Here is a 21,006-nt window from a genome sequence, read left to right on the forward strand (position 1 = left end):
TTTTTTTGGTTTTTCGAGACAGGGTTTCTCTGTGGCTTTGGAGCCTGTCCTGGAACTAGCTCTTGTAGACCAGGCTGGTCTCGAACTCACAGAGATCCGCCTGCCTCTGCCTCCCGAGTGCTGGGACTTAATGCATATTTTATGTAAGGAAAAAATCAATAAAGAAATGACCATGCAAATTTTAAGAGTTCTTTATTTTATGTGTATGAGTATTCTGCCTACAATGTCTAAGCATTGCATGTATGCAGTACCTGTAATGCTCAGAAGAGGGCATCAGATTCCCCTGGGGTTGAGTAATAGATTGTGGCCTGCCATGTGTGTGCTGGGAATCGAACCAATTCCTCTGGAGAGCTCTAAACACTGAGTCTCAAAAAACCAAAAAGAAAGAGAGAGAGAGAGGAAGAAAAAGGAAGAGCCAGGTGATGGTGGCACACATCTTTAATCCCAGTACTCAGAAGGCAGAGACAGGTGGATCTCTGAGTTCAAGGCCAGCTTGGTCTACAGAGCCAGTTCCAGACAGTCAGGGCAGTTACACACACACACACACACACACACACACACACACACACACACACACAAAACAAACAAAGACTGTCAAAAAATAAATAAATAAAACATAAAACAGGACCAGGACAGGCTCCAAAACCACAGAGAAACCCTGTCTCGAAAAAACCAAAAAGAAAAGAAAAAAAAAAAAAAAAAAACAAAACATAAAACAGGAAAAACATACTTTATTATAGTTTTCTAAACAATTCAGAAAATTGGGCAAACCTTGGTTTTGGCTCTATCAGCTACTATAGGACAGGCAGGATTTCTGTGGTAGGAAGAAAAAGTACGGTATCTAATTAAAGGATTAATTATTAGCCTGTCTCTCTAGTGTGCCTTAAAATGAGCCTGCATTTGTAAGGGCTGCTGGTCCCTTGATCTAGTGATTGACAGCCCAACTGGAATAGTAGGTCTTTACATACTCACGTGGTAGCTTTTCTATTCTAATAACACTAAAGGGATGGGTGTTGCACACAGCTTCTCATGAGCCTGCAGCAGAGCCGAAGAGACAGCAGGAAGCAGCTGGAGTCATGTTAGGGAAGGAAGCTGGGAGCCCGAGATTTCTGGAGGAGACATTATGACCAGAAGGAGAAGTGCCGTGAGTTCCAGATCTATCCAGGCTGGTTAGAGGGCTTAGTTACATAAGCCGTGAAAATAATACAGTGGAGCTGGAGAGACCCCTCAGCCAGGGTACTGACCGCTCTTTCAGAGGAGCTAGGTTGGTTCCCAGCACCCATGGGGCAGCTGGCAACCATCAGTAACTCTTTCCAGAGGACCCAGTGCCCTCTTTTGACCTCCACATGCACGGTGCACAGAAATGAATACAGGTAAGACACCCATACACATAAATATATATATACATATATGTATATATATACATATATATATGTATGTATATATGTATATATGTATGTGTGTATATATTGGTTTTTTTGTTTTGTTTTGTTTTGTTTTTGAGACAGAGTTTCTCTGTAGCTTTAGATCCTGTCCTGGAACTAGCTCTTGTAGACCAGGCTGGTCTCAAACTCACAGATATCTGCCTCACGAGTGCTGGGATTAAAGGCCTGTGCCACCACCGCCTGGCCACATAAATATTTTTTACAAAATACAGTAGAACCTAGTGCTCTGTGTAGTTAATATAACATCAAGTCTCCCTTTGGGAGCTTTGCCAAGTATGTAGAAAAAGAAGTAGAATTGTCTGCAGGTGCACAGGCAAGCGGCACACTTTGAAAACACCACCATCTGCAGGTGCACAGGCAAGCTGCACACTTTGCAAACAGCACCATCTGCAGGTGTGCAGGCAAGCTGCACACTTTGCAAACAAACAGGCAGATCTATGAGTTTGAGGCCAGCCTGGTCTATAGAGTTCCAAGACAGCCAAAGCTGCTACACAGAGAAACCCAGTCTTGAAAAAACAAAACAAAACAAACAAACAAACAAAAAACCCCCAAGAATTCTATGCACTTGCAACAGCAGCAGTCCTACACAATCTTCAAAGCAAGCCCCCTTTTCTGCTGAGCCACCTCATCAGCCCAAACTCTTCTACTCCCCGTGTGGCACCTAGAACATGACAGGACCCTGAAATACTCTGAATATAATATTGATTTTGCTGTTGCTGATGACTAGACCTAGGGCCTCACCCAAGCTTGGGGAGATCCCCCAACTGAAACTCCACCACCAGCCCAAGGGTGTATTTGGATACAATGTCATCAAAGTCACCATCTTCTATTTCATTCTACCTCACCTAATTAGACCCACAGCTTAAGTCCACATAAAAGACAGAACACTGGGGCCGGGCGATGGTGGCGCACGCCTTTAATCCCAGCACTCGGGAGGCAGAGGCAGGCGGATCTCTGTGAGTTCGAGGCCAGCCTGGTCTACAAGAGCTAGTTCCAGGACAGGAACCAAAAGCTACGGAGAAACCCTGTCTCGAAAAATCAAAAAAAAAAAAAAAAAAAAAAGACAGAACACTGGTGCTAGACTTTTTCATGACCCCACCCCCACCCCTGCATTCTCACTTTACCCTCACTCAGCTCCAGAGAAAAACTAACTGTTCTTCCTCTAATGCAGGCAGAGTAAGTAGGGAGTGGTCCTCTGCGCTCGGACTATTCCAGAACAATCTGAAGCTCCCCAAAGTTTGGTAGTGGTAGACCCTCCTTGCTTTTCCTCCCAGGCCTGGAGGCTACACCCACTGAGTAAAACATCCATTTTTGATTTTTGCCTAAGATTAAAGAGGCCCGGAAGGCTGGGTGGGAAGGAGGGAGTAACTCCTGAAAGATTGGCATCACCACCCTGGCCTAAGGACTTCTTTGGTTTTTTGGTTTTTTTGTTTTAAATATTTATTTATTATGTATACAATATTCTGTCTGCGTATATGCCTGCAGACCAGAAGAGGGCACCAGACCTCATTACAGATGGTTGTGAGCCACCGTGTGGTTGCTGGGAGTTGAACTCAGGACCTTTGGAAGAGCAGGCAATGCTCTTAACCGCTGAGCCATCTCTCCAGCTCACTTCTTTGGTTTTTGAGTTATTGGGAATGAATATTTTTTTTTGAGACAAGGTCTTTTGTGGCAGAGGCTGACTATTAAATAAATAGTAAGTAAATGCTCCTAAAGAAAATGACACTTGTTGGGCTGAGTTCAATTCCCAGGACCCAGGTAAAGGTGACAGGATAACCAACTTCTCACAGTTGAACTCTAATCTCCACACCTATGTAAATGCACAACGTGACTGATTACTTAAAAAAAAAAGAAAAAAAAAACTGGGCGGTGGTGGCAAACGCCTTTAATCCCTACACTGGGGAGGCAGAGGCAGGCAGATCTCTATGAGGCTAGCCTGGTCTACAAAGCCAGTTCCTGGACAGCCAAGGCTATTACATGGAGTAACTCTGTCTCGAAACAACCCAAAAAAAAGAAAGAAAAGAAAATAGCCAGCCCGGGCAGTGGGGGTGCATACCTTTAATCCCAGCACTTGGGAGGCAGAGGCAGGTGGTCTCTGTGCATTCGACGTCAGTTTGGTCTCCATGTTGAGTTCTAGGAGAGACAGCCAGGACTACACAGAGGGATCCTGTCTCAGGAAAACTTGGTGACAATGCAGGCTGGCGGGAACGTGGAGGAAAGGTTGCACTTATCCACTGTTTGGTGGGAGAGTAATCTACTCAGCCACCAAGGGAACAAAAGAGGACTGCCACGTGCCCAGCATGTGCCCAGAAGGCTGGAAACCTCTGGATCTGGCTAGAGACACTCGCAGCTCTTTCTGAGACAGCAAGCAAAGGGAATTAGCCTCTGTGTCCTTCAATAGAAAGTGTGAAACATGCACACGCGGAAATTTTCTTTTTTGGCAGGATCCCGCCGTTTTGCCCTGAGACACTCTATGTAGGGGGGGAGGGGCTCAGATTCATAAAGATCTCCCCCGCCCTGCTTCTGCCTTTTGAGTTCTGGTATCACGGCTGTGCTCTTGAATTTCTGAACAAAGTGGCAATCACTGGGACTCATTAAGCTTTTGTTAACAAGGCATGGGACCTCGGCTAGAGACAGCCACTAACACTTCGAATAGAGAAAGTCCATAGCATTCCACTGCAGGTTGAGCGTCTATAAATGCTGGGACTCACTAAGACCTTTAGTATTTGTTTATTTGTGTATGTGTGTGGCTATGCCACATATTTGTTGTTGCCTGTGCAGACCAGAAGAAGGCATCAGATAGCCCCACAGCTGGAGTCCCGGGCAGCTGTGAAGTCACCTGGTTGCTGGGACGGGACTTGAGCTTGGGTCTACCAGAAGAGCAATAAGCGCTCTAACTGTGGAGCAATCTCTCCAGGCTCCTCACTTAGAACTTTAATTATGAGTGTGTATGTTTGTGAGTCTGTGTAGGAGAAGGCCAGAGGCACTGGATACCCCTGAAGCTGGAGTCACCAGCTGTTGGCAAGAGCAGTATCCACTCTCAACTACTGAGCCATCTGTCCGTTCTCTATTTACTGATTTATTGTCTGTCTGTCGTCTTGCCTGCCTTTTTTCTTCCTTCCTTCCTACCTCTTTCCCTTCCTCTTCCTTCCTCCTTCCCCACCTCCTTTCTTTTTCTTCCTTCCTTCCTTTTTTTTCTCCCTCCCCCCCCCCCCCAGTCAGTGTTTCTGTCCGTAGCCTTGACTGTCCTGGAACTCGCTCTATAGACCAAGCTGGTCTTGAACTCACAGAGATCCACCTACCTCTACCTCCTGAGTTCTGGGATTAAAGGCATGCACCCAACCTCCTTATTGTTTTTTTGAATCAAGTTTTACTTGTTATTAAGGTACTACTCCCTAGTTTAGATTGCTCTGAAACTCACTATGTAGACCAGGCTGGCTTTAAACTCATGCAATCCTCCTGCCTCAGTCACTCAAGTACTGAGGTTATACATGAAGGCCACTATGCCCAGTTGTACTATTACTTCTCTCCCTCTCTGGGGGCAGGGAGGTTTGCTGGATATTGACCCAAGGACTTGTGCACGCAAGGCAAGTGATTCTTGGCCACAGATCAGTATTCTGTCAGAGCTGCTCTTCCAGGGGATTGCTTGCTAGTTACTCCTCCTTTTCTTTTCTTTTCTTTCTTTCTTTTCATTTTTTCTTCTCTTTTCTTTCTTTCTTTCTTTCTTTCTTTCTTTTTTTTTTTTTTTTGAGACAAAGTCTTGCTTCATAGCCCAGGATGGGCTAGAATTCACAAAGTAGCCCAGACTAGCTTGAACTCATAATTCTCCTGCTTCCAAGTCGCAAGGTCAGGGGTCACAGATATGAGCCACTATGCCCAGCTAAACTTCTGTATTTAACAATTCATAAGAGGCTGGAGAAATGGTAGAGTGGTTTAGAGCACTTGCTGTAACTTGTAGAGGATGGGGGTTCAGTTCCTAGCACCCGAAGAGGGGGGTGCCCACAGACAGCCAGCATGTACACAGATGAACATTGCACACATATAAACACATAAATAAAAATAAACTTTTCTTTCTGGCAGTGGTGGTACATGTCTTTATTTTTTTTTGTTTGTTTGTTTGTTTTTGTTTGTTTTTCGAGACAGGGTTTCTCTGTGGCTTTGGAGCCTGTCCTGGAACTAGCTCTGTAGACCAGGCTGGTCTCGAACTCACAGAGATCCGCCTGCCTCTGCCTCCCGAGTGCTGGGATTAAAGGCGTGCGCCACCATCGCCCGGCACACGTCTATAATTGCAGTACTCAGGAGGCAGAGGCAGGTGGATCTCTGAGTTCAAGGCCAATCTGGTCTACAGAGAGAGTTCCAGAACAGCCAGGGCTACACAGAGAAACCCTGTCTTGGAAAACAATAGATAGACAGACAGACAGACAGACAGATAAAATCTTTCTAAAACAACAACCGTAATACACCAAGTATTCAAGCAAAGGCTCAATTTAAAGCTATTGGTGGGGGCTGGAGGGATGATTGAGGTTAAGAGCACTGGCTGCTCTTCCAGAGAACCCAGTTTCAAATCCCAGCACCCACATGGCAACTCATGACTATCTCTAACTCAGTCCCAGGAAATGTGAACCCTTTTTCTGGCACCAGGCACACATGTGACGCGATGCACAGACACACATACAGGCAAACTACTCATATATGAAATAAAAATAGACACAATCCTAAAAAAGCAAAACACCTGTCGGCACCTACATGGCTTAGACTGCCCCAGGACTCCCGCCATCTCTTGTTAAGGTCACTGTTGATTTGCTGCTGCTGGAGTCTGCTCGGCCTCTATGCACTGCTTCATGCCAGCACACAGTATCCCCTTGATTGAAGGCTGTTTGGAACGCCATTTTCTATGGGCCTAAATGTGCCGATAGTCAGATTGCTATTCTGCTCACTGTGGGCACCTTTGTCCTGCTGTTCCCATCATATGGCTCAGTCCTGTGGATCAGGGATATGAAAAATTAGTACTTCTGACTGATCCACAGGAAATTCCTCCTTTTTCTGGCTCTCCTCTCATCAGAAACAAAGTGTCCTCATGGTCCTCAAAGGATACTTATCACTATTGGCTTCTTTGCTCAATATCCCCCCCCCCATGTCCTCCCGCCCCTCCCTCCCTCCTCATCCTGCCTTCTTCACCGCACCCCAACCTACCCCAGTCTTAGCGAGACTGCTCTCCTCCACCGGAAGCAGTGGTTTACCCGGTACTTTGCCCTATGTCTCTTCATGGCAGTCTCTAGATTTTCTTTGCTTTCTCCTTTCTTTCCTTCTTGCTTTCTTCTCCATCCCCGAGCCCCCTCACTTTTTTGTTGTTGTTGTTGTTTGTTCTAGTAACTAAAATAACTTATTCGCTTATTTATTTTTTATTTCATGTGTGTTGGTACGGTGTTTTGCCTGCATGTGTGTCTGTGTGAGGGTGTCAGAGTGAGCATGTCCAATTTTGGAGTTACAGACAGTTGTGAGCTGCCATGTGGGTGCTGAGAATTGAACCCGGGTCCTCTAGAAAAGCAGTCAGTGCTCATAACCACTGAGCCATCTCTCCAGCCCAATTTTTATTTATATTCTTGAGATGCGCTCACGTATAGCAGGCTGGCCTCAAGCTCAGGAAGTTAGCAATGAACCCCAGATGCTTTTTTTTTTTTTCCGCCTTGGCCACCAAAATGCTCAGATTGCAAACCTGCGGCACCACAGGTAGCAGCTAGAAATTCTCCAAAGACAAATTTCTTGGCTCCACTCTAGAGATTCTGATTTAGTAAGAGTCTGCATTTCGGCGTTGACTCCACTTAAGCAGCAGTGCACGACGACGAACGTGAAAGGATTGTTTTAGCCAGGCGTGTAAGCACACACAGAAATCTACAACGAAATGTGCAGTGGCAGCACTAAGGGACTGTGGAGAAAGAGGGGCACCCCATTCGCTGGAAGGGGCGATTCTATAGGCACGGGCTGAATGTGGGGAGTATGCCTGTAATCCCAGTATTTAGGAAGTGGAGGCAGGAGGATCATGAGTTAAAGGCACCCCTGCACTATAAAATTGGGAAGTTGGTCAGGCAGTGGTGGCGCACGCCTTTAATCCCAGCACTCGGGAGGCAGAGGCAGGTGGATCTCTGTGAGTTCGAGGCCAGCCTGGTGTACAAGAGCTAGTTCCAGAACAGGCTCCAAAGTTACAGAGAAACCCTGTCTTGAAAAATAAAAGGAAAGAAAGAAAGAAAGAAAGAAAGAAAGAAAGAAAGAAAGAAATTTTTAAAAAATTGGGAAGTTGGGGAGGAGGATAGAAGCCCAGACTGTGTCATGGAAATGAACTAAGAAAATGCTCAGGAGACAAGCATTCAGGGCTCCACAGTTAAGAGAACTTCCTGAACCTTGAAAGAAAAAAGGAGGCAACTGTCTGTTGCAGCCTATACTTGCATTCCCAGCACTCGGGGAGCAGAGACAGGATACCCCACAAATTAGAGCCCAGGCAGAGATAAGTACATGAAAAAGAAGGAAAAAAAAATTGGCTTGGGGCTGGAGGGATATCTCAGTGGTTAAGAGCACTGGCTGCTCTTGCAAAGGACCTGGTTTGATTCCCAGCACCCACATGGCTGTGGCTCACGAGGTAACTGCAGTTCTTGGGATCTGAAGCGCTCTGTGGACTCTGAAAGCACCAGGCACCGAGTGGTACACAGACAAACATGCAAGCAAAACATCCATATATATAAAATAATTTTTTTCTTTTTTCTTATTTATTTATTAAAGATTTTTGCCTCCTCCCCACCACCGCCTCCCATTTCCCTCCCCCTCCCTCATCAAGTCCCCCTCCCTCACAGCCCGAAGAGCAATCAGGGTTCCCTGACCTGTGGGAAGTCCAAGGACCACCCACCTCCATCCAGATAAAATAATTTTTTTAAAAAAGAAAATGTGCTGGAAATGTGGGTTCTTTGGTAGACTTCTGCCTCGTAAGTGCCTAAACTAGGCCTTTCAATCAGCTGCACCACAATAGGACACAGCGCAGATGCTTGTAATTCCAGCAGTCAGGGGGTAGAGGTGTGAGGATCAAAGGTTCAAGGTCATCCTTTGCAGCAGAGAGAGTTCAAGGCAGGGCTGGGGATACTTGAGATTGCATTTCAATGGGGGGGGGGCGGTGTGCGGGGGAGGCGGTGTCCAGGTAGCGGTACACGCCTTTAATCCCTAATCCCAACACTCACTCTGGGGCAGCGGCGGGTGACTTGTGAATTCAAGGACAGCCTGCCCTAAAGAGGAAATTCCTAGCCGGGCGGTGGTCGAGCACGCCTTTAATCCCAGCACTTGGGAGGCAGAGGCAGGCCGATCTCTGGGAGTTCGAGGCCAGCCTGGTCTAGAAGAGCTAGTTCCAGGACAGGCTCCAAAAGTTACAAAGAAACCCTGTTCAAGGGAATGTTTAAGGGAACCAAAGAGACGGCTCATGGGTTCAGGGCCAGCAGAGGACTGGAGTTCCCAGGATCACGAACGGCAGCTACAAGAAACTGTAACTTCAGAACCAGAGGATCAAATACCCCTGTCCAGGCAGACACACATACTCACACTCATGTGCACACACGCACACAGCGCACAAGTGCACACACACATATACTACACACAAACACACATGCACACAAATTTAAAAATAATAAGAAAAAGCAATTTTTAAATTTAAGTTGGTGGAGCACGGTGGCACATGCATTTCATCCCAGCATCTTAGCGCTCAGGAGGCGGAAGCAGACAAACAGATCTCTGTGAGTTCAAGGCCCCCACGGTTTACACAAGAAGCTTCCAACACAGATCTTTACTGTTAACTCTGACCAATTTTCTAAGTTTGAATTCTAAAAGCCTGTTTTCCTTTTTCTTTTTTATCCAGTGCACTTTCCCAGACACCCCTGACTTCGGTCCCATCCCTTATCTCTCTCCTCCCAGCTGCTCCCAAGATTTACAGCTTGCTGGCTCCACGGTTTTTCTTTCAAACCTAATAAAATGGCCCTCTAGGTTCAAAAGAAGTCTCTTAAGTGTGAAAGAGTGGCTCCCACTTCATTTGCATACAAAGCCTCAGTTCTCTCTTCTCTTTAATACTATGATAAGTATCAACTTTTATGCCTTGTTTGTTTGTTCTAGAATAACAGCTCTCAAACAATACCAAGTAAAGATGCAAAGATAGCTTGTATAGTCTGTGGTGTGTGTGTGTTTGTGTGTGTGTGTGTGTGTGTGTGTGTGTGTGTGTACATGAGTATTGTACCCAGCCAGGGCCTCTTCATGCTAGCTGGGAGTCTACAAAGGGAAACTCGCTTTTTGTTGAGACAGAATCTCTCAGTCCAAACCCTGGCTGTGATTCTCTGTCAAGGGTTGAGGTTTCAGATGTGAGTGAGCCACCACATCCTGCTTTAAGAAAAACTCTGAAGGGCTGGAGAGATGGCTCAGAGGGTAAGAGCACTGACTGCTCTTCCAGAGGTCCCAAGTTCAATTCCCAGCAATTTCCCAGCAACCACATGGTGGCTCACAACCATCTGTAATGAGACCTGGTGCCTTCCTTGCCAGCAGTACATTGTATGCTTAATAAGTCAATCAATAAAAAAAAACCAACAACTCTGAAATACAGATTCCTGGTCCTTAGCACCTTTCTCTAATACAGAAGTTGGTGCTGATGGTTGGTGTGAGAGCCTTTTCTAGAGAGAGTTCAGAGATACATGAGACAAAACAGGCTGATGGTGGGAAGGATGGGGCAGCAGGGAAAATATAGATAGATAGATAGATAGATAGATAGATAGATAGGATGGGTGGGTGGATGGATGGATGAATGGATGGATGGTGGATGAATGAACGAACAGAGAGGCAGATCGAGAGTTGATAGATAGACAGATAGATAGATAGATAGATAGATAGATAGATAGGATGGGTGGGTGGATGGATGGATGAATGGATGGATGGTGGATGAATGAACGAACAGAGAGGCAGATCGACAGTTGATAGATAGACAGACAGACAGATAACAGATACATTATTAGGCACAACAGAGCATTTAAGATGCAGGAGAATCATGAGTTCCAGGCAAGCCTGAGCTACATAGAAAGATCCTAAAAACAAAAATGAAAACTGAAAACAACTTTCACCCAACAATGAAAAGGGGTGGCATTTAGAAGGAAAAATGTAAAAAAAGCAGTAGAATCCAGATAGGATTTTTATAAAATAACTATTGATTTATTTATATTGTGTGGCAGTGGGTGAATATGCAACCTGTCAGAATACATTCTCTTCTACCTGGGGAGGGGGCGCTGCAGGGGAGGATATGGGGATTTGGCCTTTGATGAAGAGCTGAAGCTAAATACACTGGCAGAGCTGTCTATGGAGACTTGATCCTCCTGTCTTTGAAGTGCAGGGATTCAGACTTGGTACCAAGGTGTTACGCAGTGCTCTGGATCGAACCCAGATCCTCACGCATGCAAGGCCAAGTACTCTAGCAACTGAACAGCATCCCCTGGTCCACAAAACATTTTTCTGAGGTTTTAAAAAGCAGAAGGGTTGGGATCTGTAACTTTCCCTGAAATGGTTAACTTGCTGGAATTCCCTTCCGAGGTTCATCTCTTAGTATTTCTTTTCTGCTGTCTAGCCCTTCTGGAGGGCTCAAGGCTTTGGATTTCTCTCCTCTGTTCCACCTGCGTGGACCCAGACACTGCGGCATCCCACCCTCTTTGCAGTACTGCTCATACAACATTAAGTTCATCTCTTGTTTCTGTTTTGATTGTGCTTTGCCACTCTGGGACCTCACTCAGCATACCCCTCCTCCACCCACACAGCCCATCCCAACCAAGTCAGGCTTCAAGACAGTCTCCACCTTATTCAAACTGCTCCCCTGGGTAAGGAATGTGGCCAGCCTGGCGTTTGATGCCAGCCTCCTTTGTCTCCTGGGTCTTCCACCCAGAGACTCTCACCCTGGACACAAAGAGGCAGGACAGGGATGGGGGTTAGGGGCTGATTCATCGACCCGTTCTGCAAGGAGCTGTGTTTCCCTTACCAAGCCTTAGCGGAGCTTGGTGTAAGGGCAAGGATTTGGTGCCCTTGACCCCATAGACCCAGAGGCAGGAACTAGGAACTGGCTTCGAACGTGAAAAGTCCAGTTCTCAGTACCTCCTCCCAGAGGAAGTTCAGAGAAGACAAAGAGGTGTTTACCGAAATCCTGGCTCCCTCGGGACACACCGACACACCTATCCTTACCGAGTGCTGTCTTGTTTATAAATAGAAGTCAGTTTTTGGGGTAGCAGAGTGTGCAGCTGTGGGTAGGGGGCCCCATAGTCCAGTGATGAGAGGACGTCAGGCTACACAGCCAGCCCCTTGCCCCCCCCCACAAAAGAATAAGTAGTTATTTTAAAATTTAAGTGTTGTGAACCAGGCAGTGGTGGTGCCCAGTACTCAGGAGGCAGAGGCAGGCAGATCTCTAAGTTTGAGGTCAGTCTGGTAAACAGAGTGAGTTCCAGGACAACCAAGGACACCCAAAGAAACCCTGTATCAAAAAACTAGAATAAGGGGCTGGAGAGATGGCTCAGTGGTTAAGAGCATTGCCTGCTCTTCCAAAGGTCCTGAGTTCAATTCCCGGCAACCACATGGTGGCTCACAACCATCTGTAATGAGGTCTGGTACCCTCTTCTGGCCTGCAGACATACACACAGACAAAATATTGTATACATAATATTGATATTCTGAACATTCTGTTCATGCAGTGAGTGCCTAGTGGAAAAAAATCACAGCAGAGCTATCTTGTTCTTAGCCCAGTGAGCGGTGCAAGGCAAACAGCACTTCCCTTGTCGGATCATTTCTACTCTGGGGCTTGTAGTCCATCTGTTCCTTCTTTAAAATATTAATATCTCACCCACCAGGCGCAGTGGCACACACCTTTAATCCCAGCACTCACTCGGGAGGCAGATCTCTGTGAGTTTGAGGCCAGCCTGGTCTACAGAGCAAGGATAGCCAGGGATATGCAGAGAAACCCTGTCTTCAAACACACACACACACTTTTATTTTTATTTTTTATTTATTGTATTTTATTTTATTTATTTACTTATTTTTTTTTTTTTGGTTTTTCGAGACAGGGTTTCTCTGTAGCTTTGGTGCCTGTCCTGGAACTAGCTCTTGTACACCAGGCTGGCCTCAAACTCCCAGAGATCCGCCTGCCTCTGCCTCCCGAGTGCCACCGCCCGGTGCACACACACTTTTAGAATATATATACACACATACATACACACAAAATTCTAAAGTATTATTTTTTTTTAAAAATTTCCTCACCCCTAAAAGTTGGTAGAGGAAAGAGAATGTCGTTAAAATAGTAAATCTGAAGACCCCGAGGGAAGAGGGTACAATTCCAATGTCCTTTTCCACCTTCTTCCAGCTGGGTGTTGACAGAGGTCAGCCAGTCACATTAATTTATATTTAGTAGTGTTCAAATGAAATAAAAAATGATTGCTTTTAATTTTATCATGTTGCCTACCAGATTAAAGTTAAAAAAAATCTCAAAAAAAGAAAGTCATTCATACTTAGTGTTTTGTACTATAAAATTCACATAGAATCTCAACTAGTACCCACTGTGACAGATAGTTTTGACATAGTCGATGTTATGAGAATAAAGCATTTTCTCTGAATAACTCCTAAACACACAACAGGTACTTCCCTCTCTATCCACACAGACTTAACAAGCGATGCTAGAGCTATACTCACTCACTTGTATAAAATAACACTATCTGTGAACACAACAGTGCTCTGCAAGCCTCGAACTGGGGGTGGGAGAAAGAAGATCAAAGTTCAAGGCCAGCGTCAGAAACAGTGAGTGTGCAGCCAGCCTGGGCTACGTGCAACTCTGTTTCAAAGAAACAGCCAAAACCAAATTAAAAGATAAAATAAATTCTTTAGTCTGTTTCTTAGGAGGCCAAGGCAGGAGGATTGCAACAAATCTGAGGTCAGCATAGGCTACAGTGAGACCTTGTCTCAAAACAAAACAAAAACCCCCAAATGTATTAAAAAAAAATTCCTCAAGTTGTGGCTGCCTGGTATACTTCCAATCCCAGCAGTGGGGGAGGCAGAGGCAAGCAGATCTCTGTGTGTTTGAGGCCAGCCTAGGCGAAACACTGAGCTAGTAAGACCCTGTCTCAAAAGCCGAACCAACTTGGGCATGTTAAAGGTACAAACCTGCTTACTGAGGAAGGAGCCCATGAGTCTCAGCGAATCACAGAAGCCCAAGAGTCTCAGCGGGTCACAGGTTCTTCCTTCAGACTTGCTTCAGCATGGCATTTTGGCTGGAAAGACTTGCCTATCTCTCCCCCCCCCCCCCCGCCCCCCAAACGAAAACTAAAACAGAGCCAAGAGTTCTTTCTAAAAAAGAGCTGAAAAGGACCGCCATTTTAAAACAGGGACTTGGACAAGTTCTGCGTATTTTATGATGTCTGCAGGGAGAATGGAAGAGGCCATAGCCCCACTTGAGACATCCAGGGATGGGGGTGCAGCCACGGTTTAACGGTGGAATATGGTAAAGCCACAAAAGCTTTTTTCTCCTTTCTTTCTTTCTTTCTTTCTTCCTTTTTTTCTTTGTGTGTGTGTGTGTGTGTGTGTGTGTGTGTGTGTGTCTCTAGATTAGGTGGCCCCATTCCTTTTTCCCTTCCCGCCTCTGTCTGGGTCACTCTGCAGCTTCCTTTGCATTACAATGTCCTTGGTGAACCTCGCAGGTGGTATTAACTGTGAATTCACAGGGATGGTGGGGCGTGGGTGCTGGGGTGGAGGGGGCAGGAGGCGAGGGGGTGGGCGGAGGGAAGGGGTCTGAGGGGGAGGAGTGAGCCAGGACACTGGAATCTACCACCTTTTAAATTTAGAGCCTTGAACTGTCGGCCTTCTACGAGGCTGAGCTCATCTCTTGCTTTCTTGCTGGGTAGACTGAGGCTCGCTTCCTTCTGGTCTCTTGATAATATTACTCGGAAAGTATTGATTTTTTTTGTTTCTAAGATCTTTCCCCCTTCAACATTGAGCCTTAGAGTCTGAGCCTTGTTAAAAGCCTTTTTTAAAGGTGCTTGATTCTTTTCCTTTTCCTTTTTCTTTTTCTTCCTTTTTTCCCCCTACTGATTTCTGGCTGACATGAAGGTGGATCCCCCTGGTCCCCACAGTCTGCCTTGTTATGACGAAGCAGATGCAGTGAATGATGGAGACTTGTCACCAATGCCTGAAGTTCACGATCCTGAGGAGGACAATTGCTTTCAAGTATCTGTTGCTGAGAAACTCCAAAAAGAGATCGGTAAGTTCAATCCCCCAAGAACCGAATTAATGAGGGGAAGAGAAGGAAGAAACGGGGTGAAGGGTTATCACCTCTTTACGAATTGTAGTCCATGATCAGATGTTATTATCAACCTTCTGGACACCCCTCTTTGGAGTGTTGCTGGTGACAGTAATTCGAGGCTCTTATTTAGGCTCTTTGGAGACAAATGTGTTACAATAATTTAGCAAGGTGATTCTCTCATCTTAACAGTGCTGGGCATCAGGTGTTGTGGGTGGTGTTCTCAGCAGCTGGGAGACCTAACACCCCAACTCAGTGACGAGTACCTGGTTTTCAGTATACAATTAGCTTACAGTGTATCCAAATGGCTTCTTTTTCCTGAAGAAGTGGTTGACTTTTCTCTCAACCTTGGGAGGGAATGTGGGTGTCTCTTAGCAGCCTTGCACTTGTGAGCACCCCAACTAAACCTCAGTTCCTCCTACTGAGCCGCTGGGGCTAAGGTCTGGGCAGATTCCACCCAGGACTGCTTCAGTGTGTGGTGTGTGTGTGTGTGTGTGTGTGTGTGTGTGTGTATGTATGCGCACGCGCGCGTAGTATATGCAGACCCTATTACAACAACACACCCAGGCCAATGACCACTGTCACCTCTTTTCTGAGCTTTGGGTTAAATATTTGTTATTTGGTTGGTGATTTTGTTGTGGCAGAGTGCTGGGTTGGGGATGAGCCGGTGGAGGGGTGGGGGATATCCCTTTGCAAGCAAATTCCAGATGAGTGTTTGGTGAATGTCCCTAGTGCCAGTACTGCTTTAAGGCCTGTGTGAGGAAGAAACCGGTAGTCCGTCGTCCTCAACTCAGACGGTGAAGCCCAATAGAAACAGGCTGCCCGTGCATGCTCCAGCACTGCCAGGGGCTTGCTTCACTTCTAGACTGCGGAGTCAGGGTTGAGCAGCTGAGCAGCACGTCACCCAGGGTGCTATAGCTAGGGAATGCTGGGGCAAAGCTGGGTGGTGGTTCTGGGTTCAACCCTTCGAGTCTCAGAAGAACAACAAAATGCTTGGCCTTGTGGCACACAACTAAAAACCTAGCAGTGGGGGAGGGAAATTGGGGACTTTGTTTTAAAAAAAACAAAAGCAAAACCCAGCTAAAGACCTAGAGGGTCAAGAAGAGAAACAAAGTCATTTGTTCATTGGAATTTTGCCCTCGTATTGATAATTATCGTATCGATAATTTAAATGGCTGACTGTTTTTGTTTTCGGATGGGGTAGGGTTTCTCTGTTGCTTTGGTAGCTTTGGAGCCTGTTCTGGCACTTGCTCTGTAGACCAGGCTGACCTCAAACTGGCAGAGATCTACCTGTCTCCAAGTGCTAGGATTAAAGGCACGCACCACCAGCCTGGCTTTTGTGCCAGCAGAAGGAACCACAGTCACAGTACCATCTGGAAACAGGCCTCTTTTCTTTCTTTTTTTTTAATAAATATTTATTTATTTATTATGTATACAATATTCTGCGTGTATGTCTACAGACCAGAAAAGGGCACCAGACCTCATTACAGGTGTGGTTGTGAGCCACCATATGGTTGCCGGGAATTGAACTCAGGACCTTTGGAAGAGCAGGCATCTCAGCAGGGAACTGAGCCATCTCTCCAGTTCCCCCGAGTGCTGGCTGGGATTCAAGGCGTGCACCACCACTGCCCGGCTTTTTTATTTGTTTTTTTCGAGACAGGGTTTCTCTGTAGCTTTGGAGTCGGTCCTGGAACTAGCTCTGTAGACCAGGCTGGTCTCGAACTCACAGAGATCCGCCTGCCTCTGCCTCCGGAGTGCTGGGAATTTTATTTGTTTTTTTTAACTGGGGCTGGTCTCAGCCTACATCAGCTTCTGGAGCAGCTAGGCTTCCAGTGTGTGCTACCTCCCCACTCACTGCCAAGCTCACACTGTACGTAGGTCACAGTCCTGACTGAGAGAAATTAGGCTTTACTCTTACTTAGATTTAGGGCTATGACGATGACTACTTTGTTTTTTTTTTTTTTTTATTTATTTATTATGTATACAACATTCCTTCCATGTATGCCTGCAGGCCAGAAGGGGCACCAGACCTCATTACAGATGGTTGTGAGCCACCATGTGGTTGCTGGGAATTGAACTCAGGACCTTTGGAAGAGCAGGCAATGCTCTTAACCACTGAGCCATCTCTCCAGCCCAGACGATGACTACTTTGACAATAAATATGTTAAGCCTAAATAGTATCTGGGAGGTTTTTTTTTGTTTTTTGTTTTTTTTTTTGTTTTTTTCTTTTTTGAGACAGGTTTTTTTTTTTTTTTTTTTTTCTGTAGCCCTATCTGGCCTGGAACTTGCTTTGTAGACCGATATGGCCTGGAACTCAGATCAGCCTGCCTCTGGTGTGCGCCACGGTGCCCGGCTGAAAACATTTTATTAACAAATTATCTGTTTATTCCTAGCAGGCTCTCCTTGCCCTTTCTCTGTGGACCCACCGCCTCAGCACAGCTCTGATGCTCCTAACAGTCCCATAACGCTCCCTGCTCCTGAGTCTGAAGAAGGCACTGAGAATAAGGAGGAGGACAAGGTCCACACCAGGAAGCAGAAGATCCGGACTGTGTTCTCTGACACCCAGCTCTGTGCACTGAGGGATAGGTTTCAGAGGCAAAGGTACCTCAGCCTCCAGCAGATGCAAGAACTCTCTGCCATTCTGAACCTTAGCTATAAGCAGGTAGGGTTGGTTCTTTCCCGCCGGAATATAATATAACAGAACGAGGCTGATTTGCCGATGGGTGGCGTTAACACCTGGACGCCTCTCTAACCGAGGGCTATCCTTTCTCATGTTAGAAACCATACAGTTATGTGTGACTCGTGGTTCATATATTGTCCCCTTGAGTCCCATCAGTTACTTATCTTCTACTTCATTCCCTGCACCCACCACCAGCTCCCAGGTCACAGTCTCCCAACGCAGCCCCGACTGGTCTGAAACTTAATGTGTTAACCAAAATGGCGCCCCGCTCACAGGTCGGCCTGCCTCTGCCTCCCGGTGCTCAGATTAAAGCAGTCCTCACCACAGCCAACATTTTATTATTTTAATTTGAACCAGGCACGGTGGCACTTTGAGAAACAAATGGGGCTCCGTGAACCGCTGATTCTAAAAGAGAAAAACCAAATGAAGTAATCTCTTCATCAGCACACATACTAAAACTGGAGCAGTGTAGAGAAGAAGTTCAACCTGACAGGGTTTCTCTGTGTAACAGCCCTAGCTGTCCTGGCACTCTCTCTGTAGACCAGGTTGACCTCGAACTCACAGAGATCCGCCAGCCTCTGCCTCCCGAGTGCTGGGATTAAAGGTGAGCAGCGCCACCACTGCCTGGCTGTCTGCCTTTTAATGGTAAAGTTACAGACTGAAATGAGATGAATGAGAAGGCAGTGTGCGGCCAAACTCTCAGCACCCAAGATGGAGACAGGAAGGCTCGGGAGGCCAGGCCAACCTGGAGCTCAGCAAAACTCCCTCAATAAAAACATAGAAAAGCGCAAGGTGATGGTGGCACGTGCCTTAATAGGGTTCATGTGGATAACTGTAGTGTATGTGAGGCCCTGGGGTCAATCCCTAGTACTATTCCCCCACCCCAAAGGAAAAAGAAAAGAAAAACTGAAATTTGTCCCCTGATCTCCATGTGTCCCCCTCCGTGCTAATAAAAAAAAATATATTATTTTTAGAATTTATGAAGCTGGGTTCATCTGCATGTCTATGTATACGGGTGTTTTGCCTGTGTGTATGTCTGGGTATCGTATGTACAGTGCTCATTGGAGGTCAGAAGAGGGCATAGGTCCCCTGGGATTGGAGTCACCACGTGGGTGCTGGGAATTGAACCTCCGTCCTCTGGGAGTGCTCTTGTTTGCATGTCTTTTTTTTTTTAATATTTATTTACTTGTTTATTATGTACACAGTATTCTTCCTGCAGGCCTCATTACAGGTGGTTGTGAGCCACCATGTGGTTGCTGGGAATTGAACTCAGGACCTTTGGAAGAGCAGGCAATGCTCTTAACCGTTGAGCCGTCTCTCCAGCCCCTTGTCTGCATGTCTTAAGTTTTAAAAAGCCCTGTCACTTTCTGCAGGTTAAAACCTGGTTCCAAAACCAAAGAATGAAATGTAAGCGATGGCAGAACAACCGATGGCCTAAGATTGGCAACAGCGTGGCTCAGGTAACTGGACGTTTTACACACTTTGCTCTTTGCCATCTTCCCCCCCACCCCTCCACCGCAGGTGTCAGCACCATCTGTGGGCCGCCCACCTGCAGGTGTTGAGAGCCCACGCCCGTTCCCCGGGAAAGTAGTTAGTGGATTTGAACCACTGCTGTTCCTTTTCAGCCCGGTCCTGTTGTGTCTCTGTCTTTCGTCAGTCCCATTGCCCCTCCCATGCCCTCTTCCCGCTCAAGTCCTGATTGTTTGGTTGGAAGTATCACCCCAGCCCCTGGCATCCATATACCCAAAGAGCCTGGGGTGTTTAGATGGAAGCTCCACCCAAGCCCCCTACCCTGAGAAAACCCACCAAACCCTCCTCCGAGCTAATCAAGACCACTCCCACAGGGTATTTACACAGCAACCCAGAGAACAAACAGGTGGTTTCCCGGTCTTCCCCATCTCCTCTCTTAGGGCCTATAAGGTCACCTGGGACCGCTAAGTATCCATTAAACCTGGGCTGTTTCTAATTGGGTTTGATTTGGTCTGATTTGGATTATTGCATTGGCAGAGAGGTTTATCGGGTGGGAAAAGCTTTTCAGTGATCGTTTTTATTTTTTGAGATGGGCTCACGTAGCCCTGGCAGTCTGGGATCCTCCTGCCTGTCTCAGGAGTGCTGGGATTGGAGCATGTGCCCCCATGGTGATCTTTTTCATATTTCTTTGGCTTATGGCTTTAAATTTCCTTTTTCACTCATTGAATTAATTACCTCTTCCAGAAGGGTTCTGCATTTGTGGAGTATCCCAGCCTCAATTCCAGCTATCCCCAGGGCTATCTGAACACATCCGGAAGCCTTCCAGTGTGGGGCAGCCAGACATGGACCAACACTTGGAATAGCCAGACCTGGACCAACCCAACTTGGAGCAAACAGGCTTGGAACAACCAGGCTTGGGCCAATCCAACATGGAGCAGCCAGGCTTGGAGCAGCCAGACCTGGACCAACCCAACTTGGAGCAACCAGGCCTGGACCAATCAGTCCTGGTGTTCTCAAGCTTGGAATAGTCCGTCTTGGAACACTCCCTTCCACAACTTTGGGGAGGATTCTCTGCAGCCTTACATGCAGTACCAGCAAAACTTCCCTGCCTGTGATGTGGAGGCGAGTTTGGAAGCCCCTGGGGAAGGCCATACATATTTTAGCACCCCACAAGGCTTGGAGCTACTCCTGAACTACTCTATGAATATGCCAGGGGAGGTGTGAGGAGTGGACAACCCAGTTTCAAGTCAGGGCAGTGGCTGAATTTCTTCTATCGGGGATTTCAAAGATTTCAAACTGGTGGGGTTTCTTGAGACAGGGTTTCTCTGAATAGAGCCCTGGATATCCTGGAACTTATTCTATAGATGGGACTGGCCTCAAACTCGGAGATCTCTCTGTCACCACCACACCAGGCAAAGATTTTTATATATTTTTATTTTTATTCTTTTGGTGCCAGAGAGCAAATCTAGGTCCTTGAACATGCTGGGCAACCATCTACCGCTGTACCCTGCAGCCTCTCGTCATACATTGTCTTAGAGCTATAGAACGTTCTATAGTGTTGTGTTGGAGATTAACCTAAAGACTCGGGGACACTGACCTGTCTCCTTCCCCCTCACATTCACACACTTACCCACCCCAATCCTGGCTTGTCTTTTCCTTAGAAGCTTCGGTCTTGGTGTGTGCGGTGTGTCGATTTGAGGGGTGGGTCTAACTGGAGTCTGAAGGAGATTGGACTAACTTTGAGTGTCTTAAGGACGCAGAATCTGAAGCAAAAGAATAAAGCTTTATTCAGATACAAAGGGCCGCTCTAGAGGATGAGACAAAAAGGATCATAAGTTTGAGGCTATCCTGATACACAGTAAGCTCAAGACCAGCGCAGAGATGATGTCTCAACACAATAAAAGAAAAGCTTTGGCTGAAGGAAGACTTTGGTATTAGCAATTAGGAGATTTACCTGTCAAGTGTGCTTTGTTTTACTGCTGTGTTCCTATCTGTAGAAAGATGTTCATATTTGACAGTCCCATGATGAACCAATGCCTGCTTGACTAGTCTAAAATAAAACACTAACTTGACCTGTAGTG

General features: G+C 46.4%; 1 protein-coding gene across 1 annotated transcript; it reads left to right on the forward strand.

Annotated features, from left to right (window-relative positions):
- The first annotated feature begins 14,579 nt into the window (after positions 1–14,579).
- Positions 14,580–20,149, forward strand: Nanog (Nanog homeobox). Its single transcript, XM_041645228.1, has 5 exons — positions 14,580–14,736; positions 17,172–17,437; positions 18,829–18,915; positions 19,670–19,822; positions 19,883–20,149. Exons 1-5 carry the CDS (start codon positions 14,580–14,582, stop codon positions 20,147–20,149), a joined length of 930 nt encoding a protein of 309 aa, XP_041501162.1.
- The last annotated feature ends 857 nt before the right edge of the window (positions 20,150–21,006 follow it).

This window comes from Microtus oregoni, unplaced genomic scaffold (genome assembly GCF_018167655.1).
Source record: "Microtus oregoni isolate MIOR12 unplaced genomic scaffold, Mior012 000002F_ref0000024, whole genome shotgun sequence".
In the NCBI taxonomy this organism is placed as follows: domain Eukaryota; kingdom Metazoa; phylum Chordata; class Mammalia; order Rodentia; family Cricetidae; genus Microtus; species Microtus oregoni.

What these genes read in the sequence shown, in the direction of transcription:
- Nanog (XM_041645228.1), top strand. Translation starts at nt 14,580, where the DNA reads ATGAAGGTGGATCCCCCTGGTCCCCACAGTCTGCCTTGTTATGACGAA. An exon ending in GAAACTCCAAAAAGAGATCG is followed by an intron (nt 14,737 to 17,171) that starts GTAAGTTCAATC and finishes TATTCCTAGCAG; the next exon opens with GCTCTCCTTGCCCTTTCTCT. An exon ending in TGAACCTTAGCTATAAGCAG is followed by an intron (nt 17,438 to 18,828) that starts GTAGGGTTGGTT and finishes CACTTTCTGCAG; the next exon opens with GTTAAAACCTGGTTCCAAAA.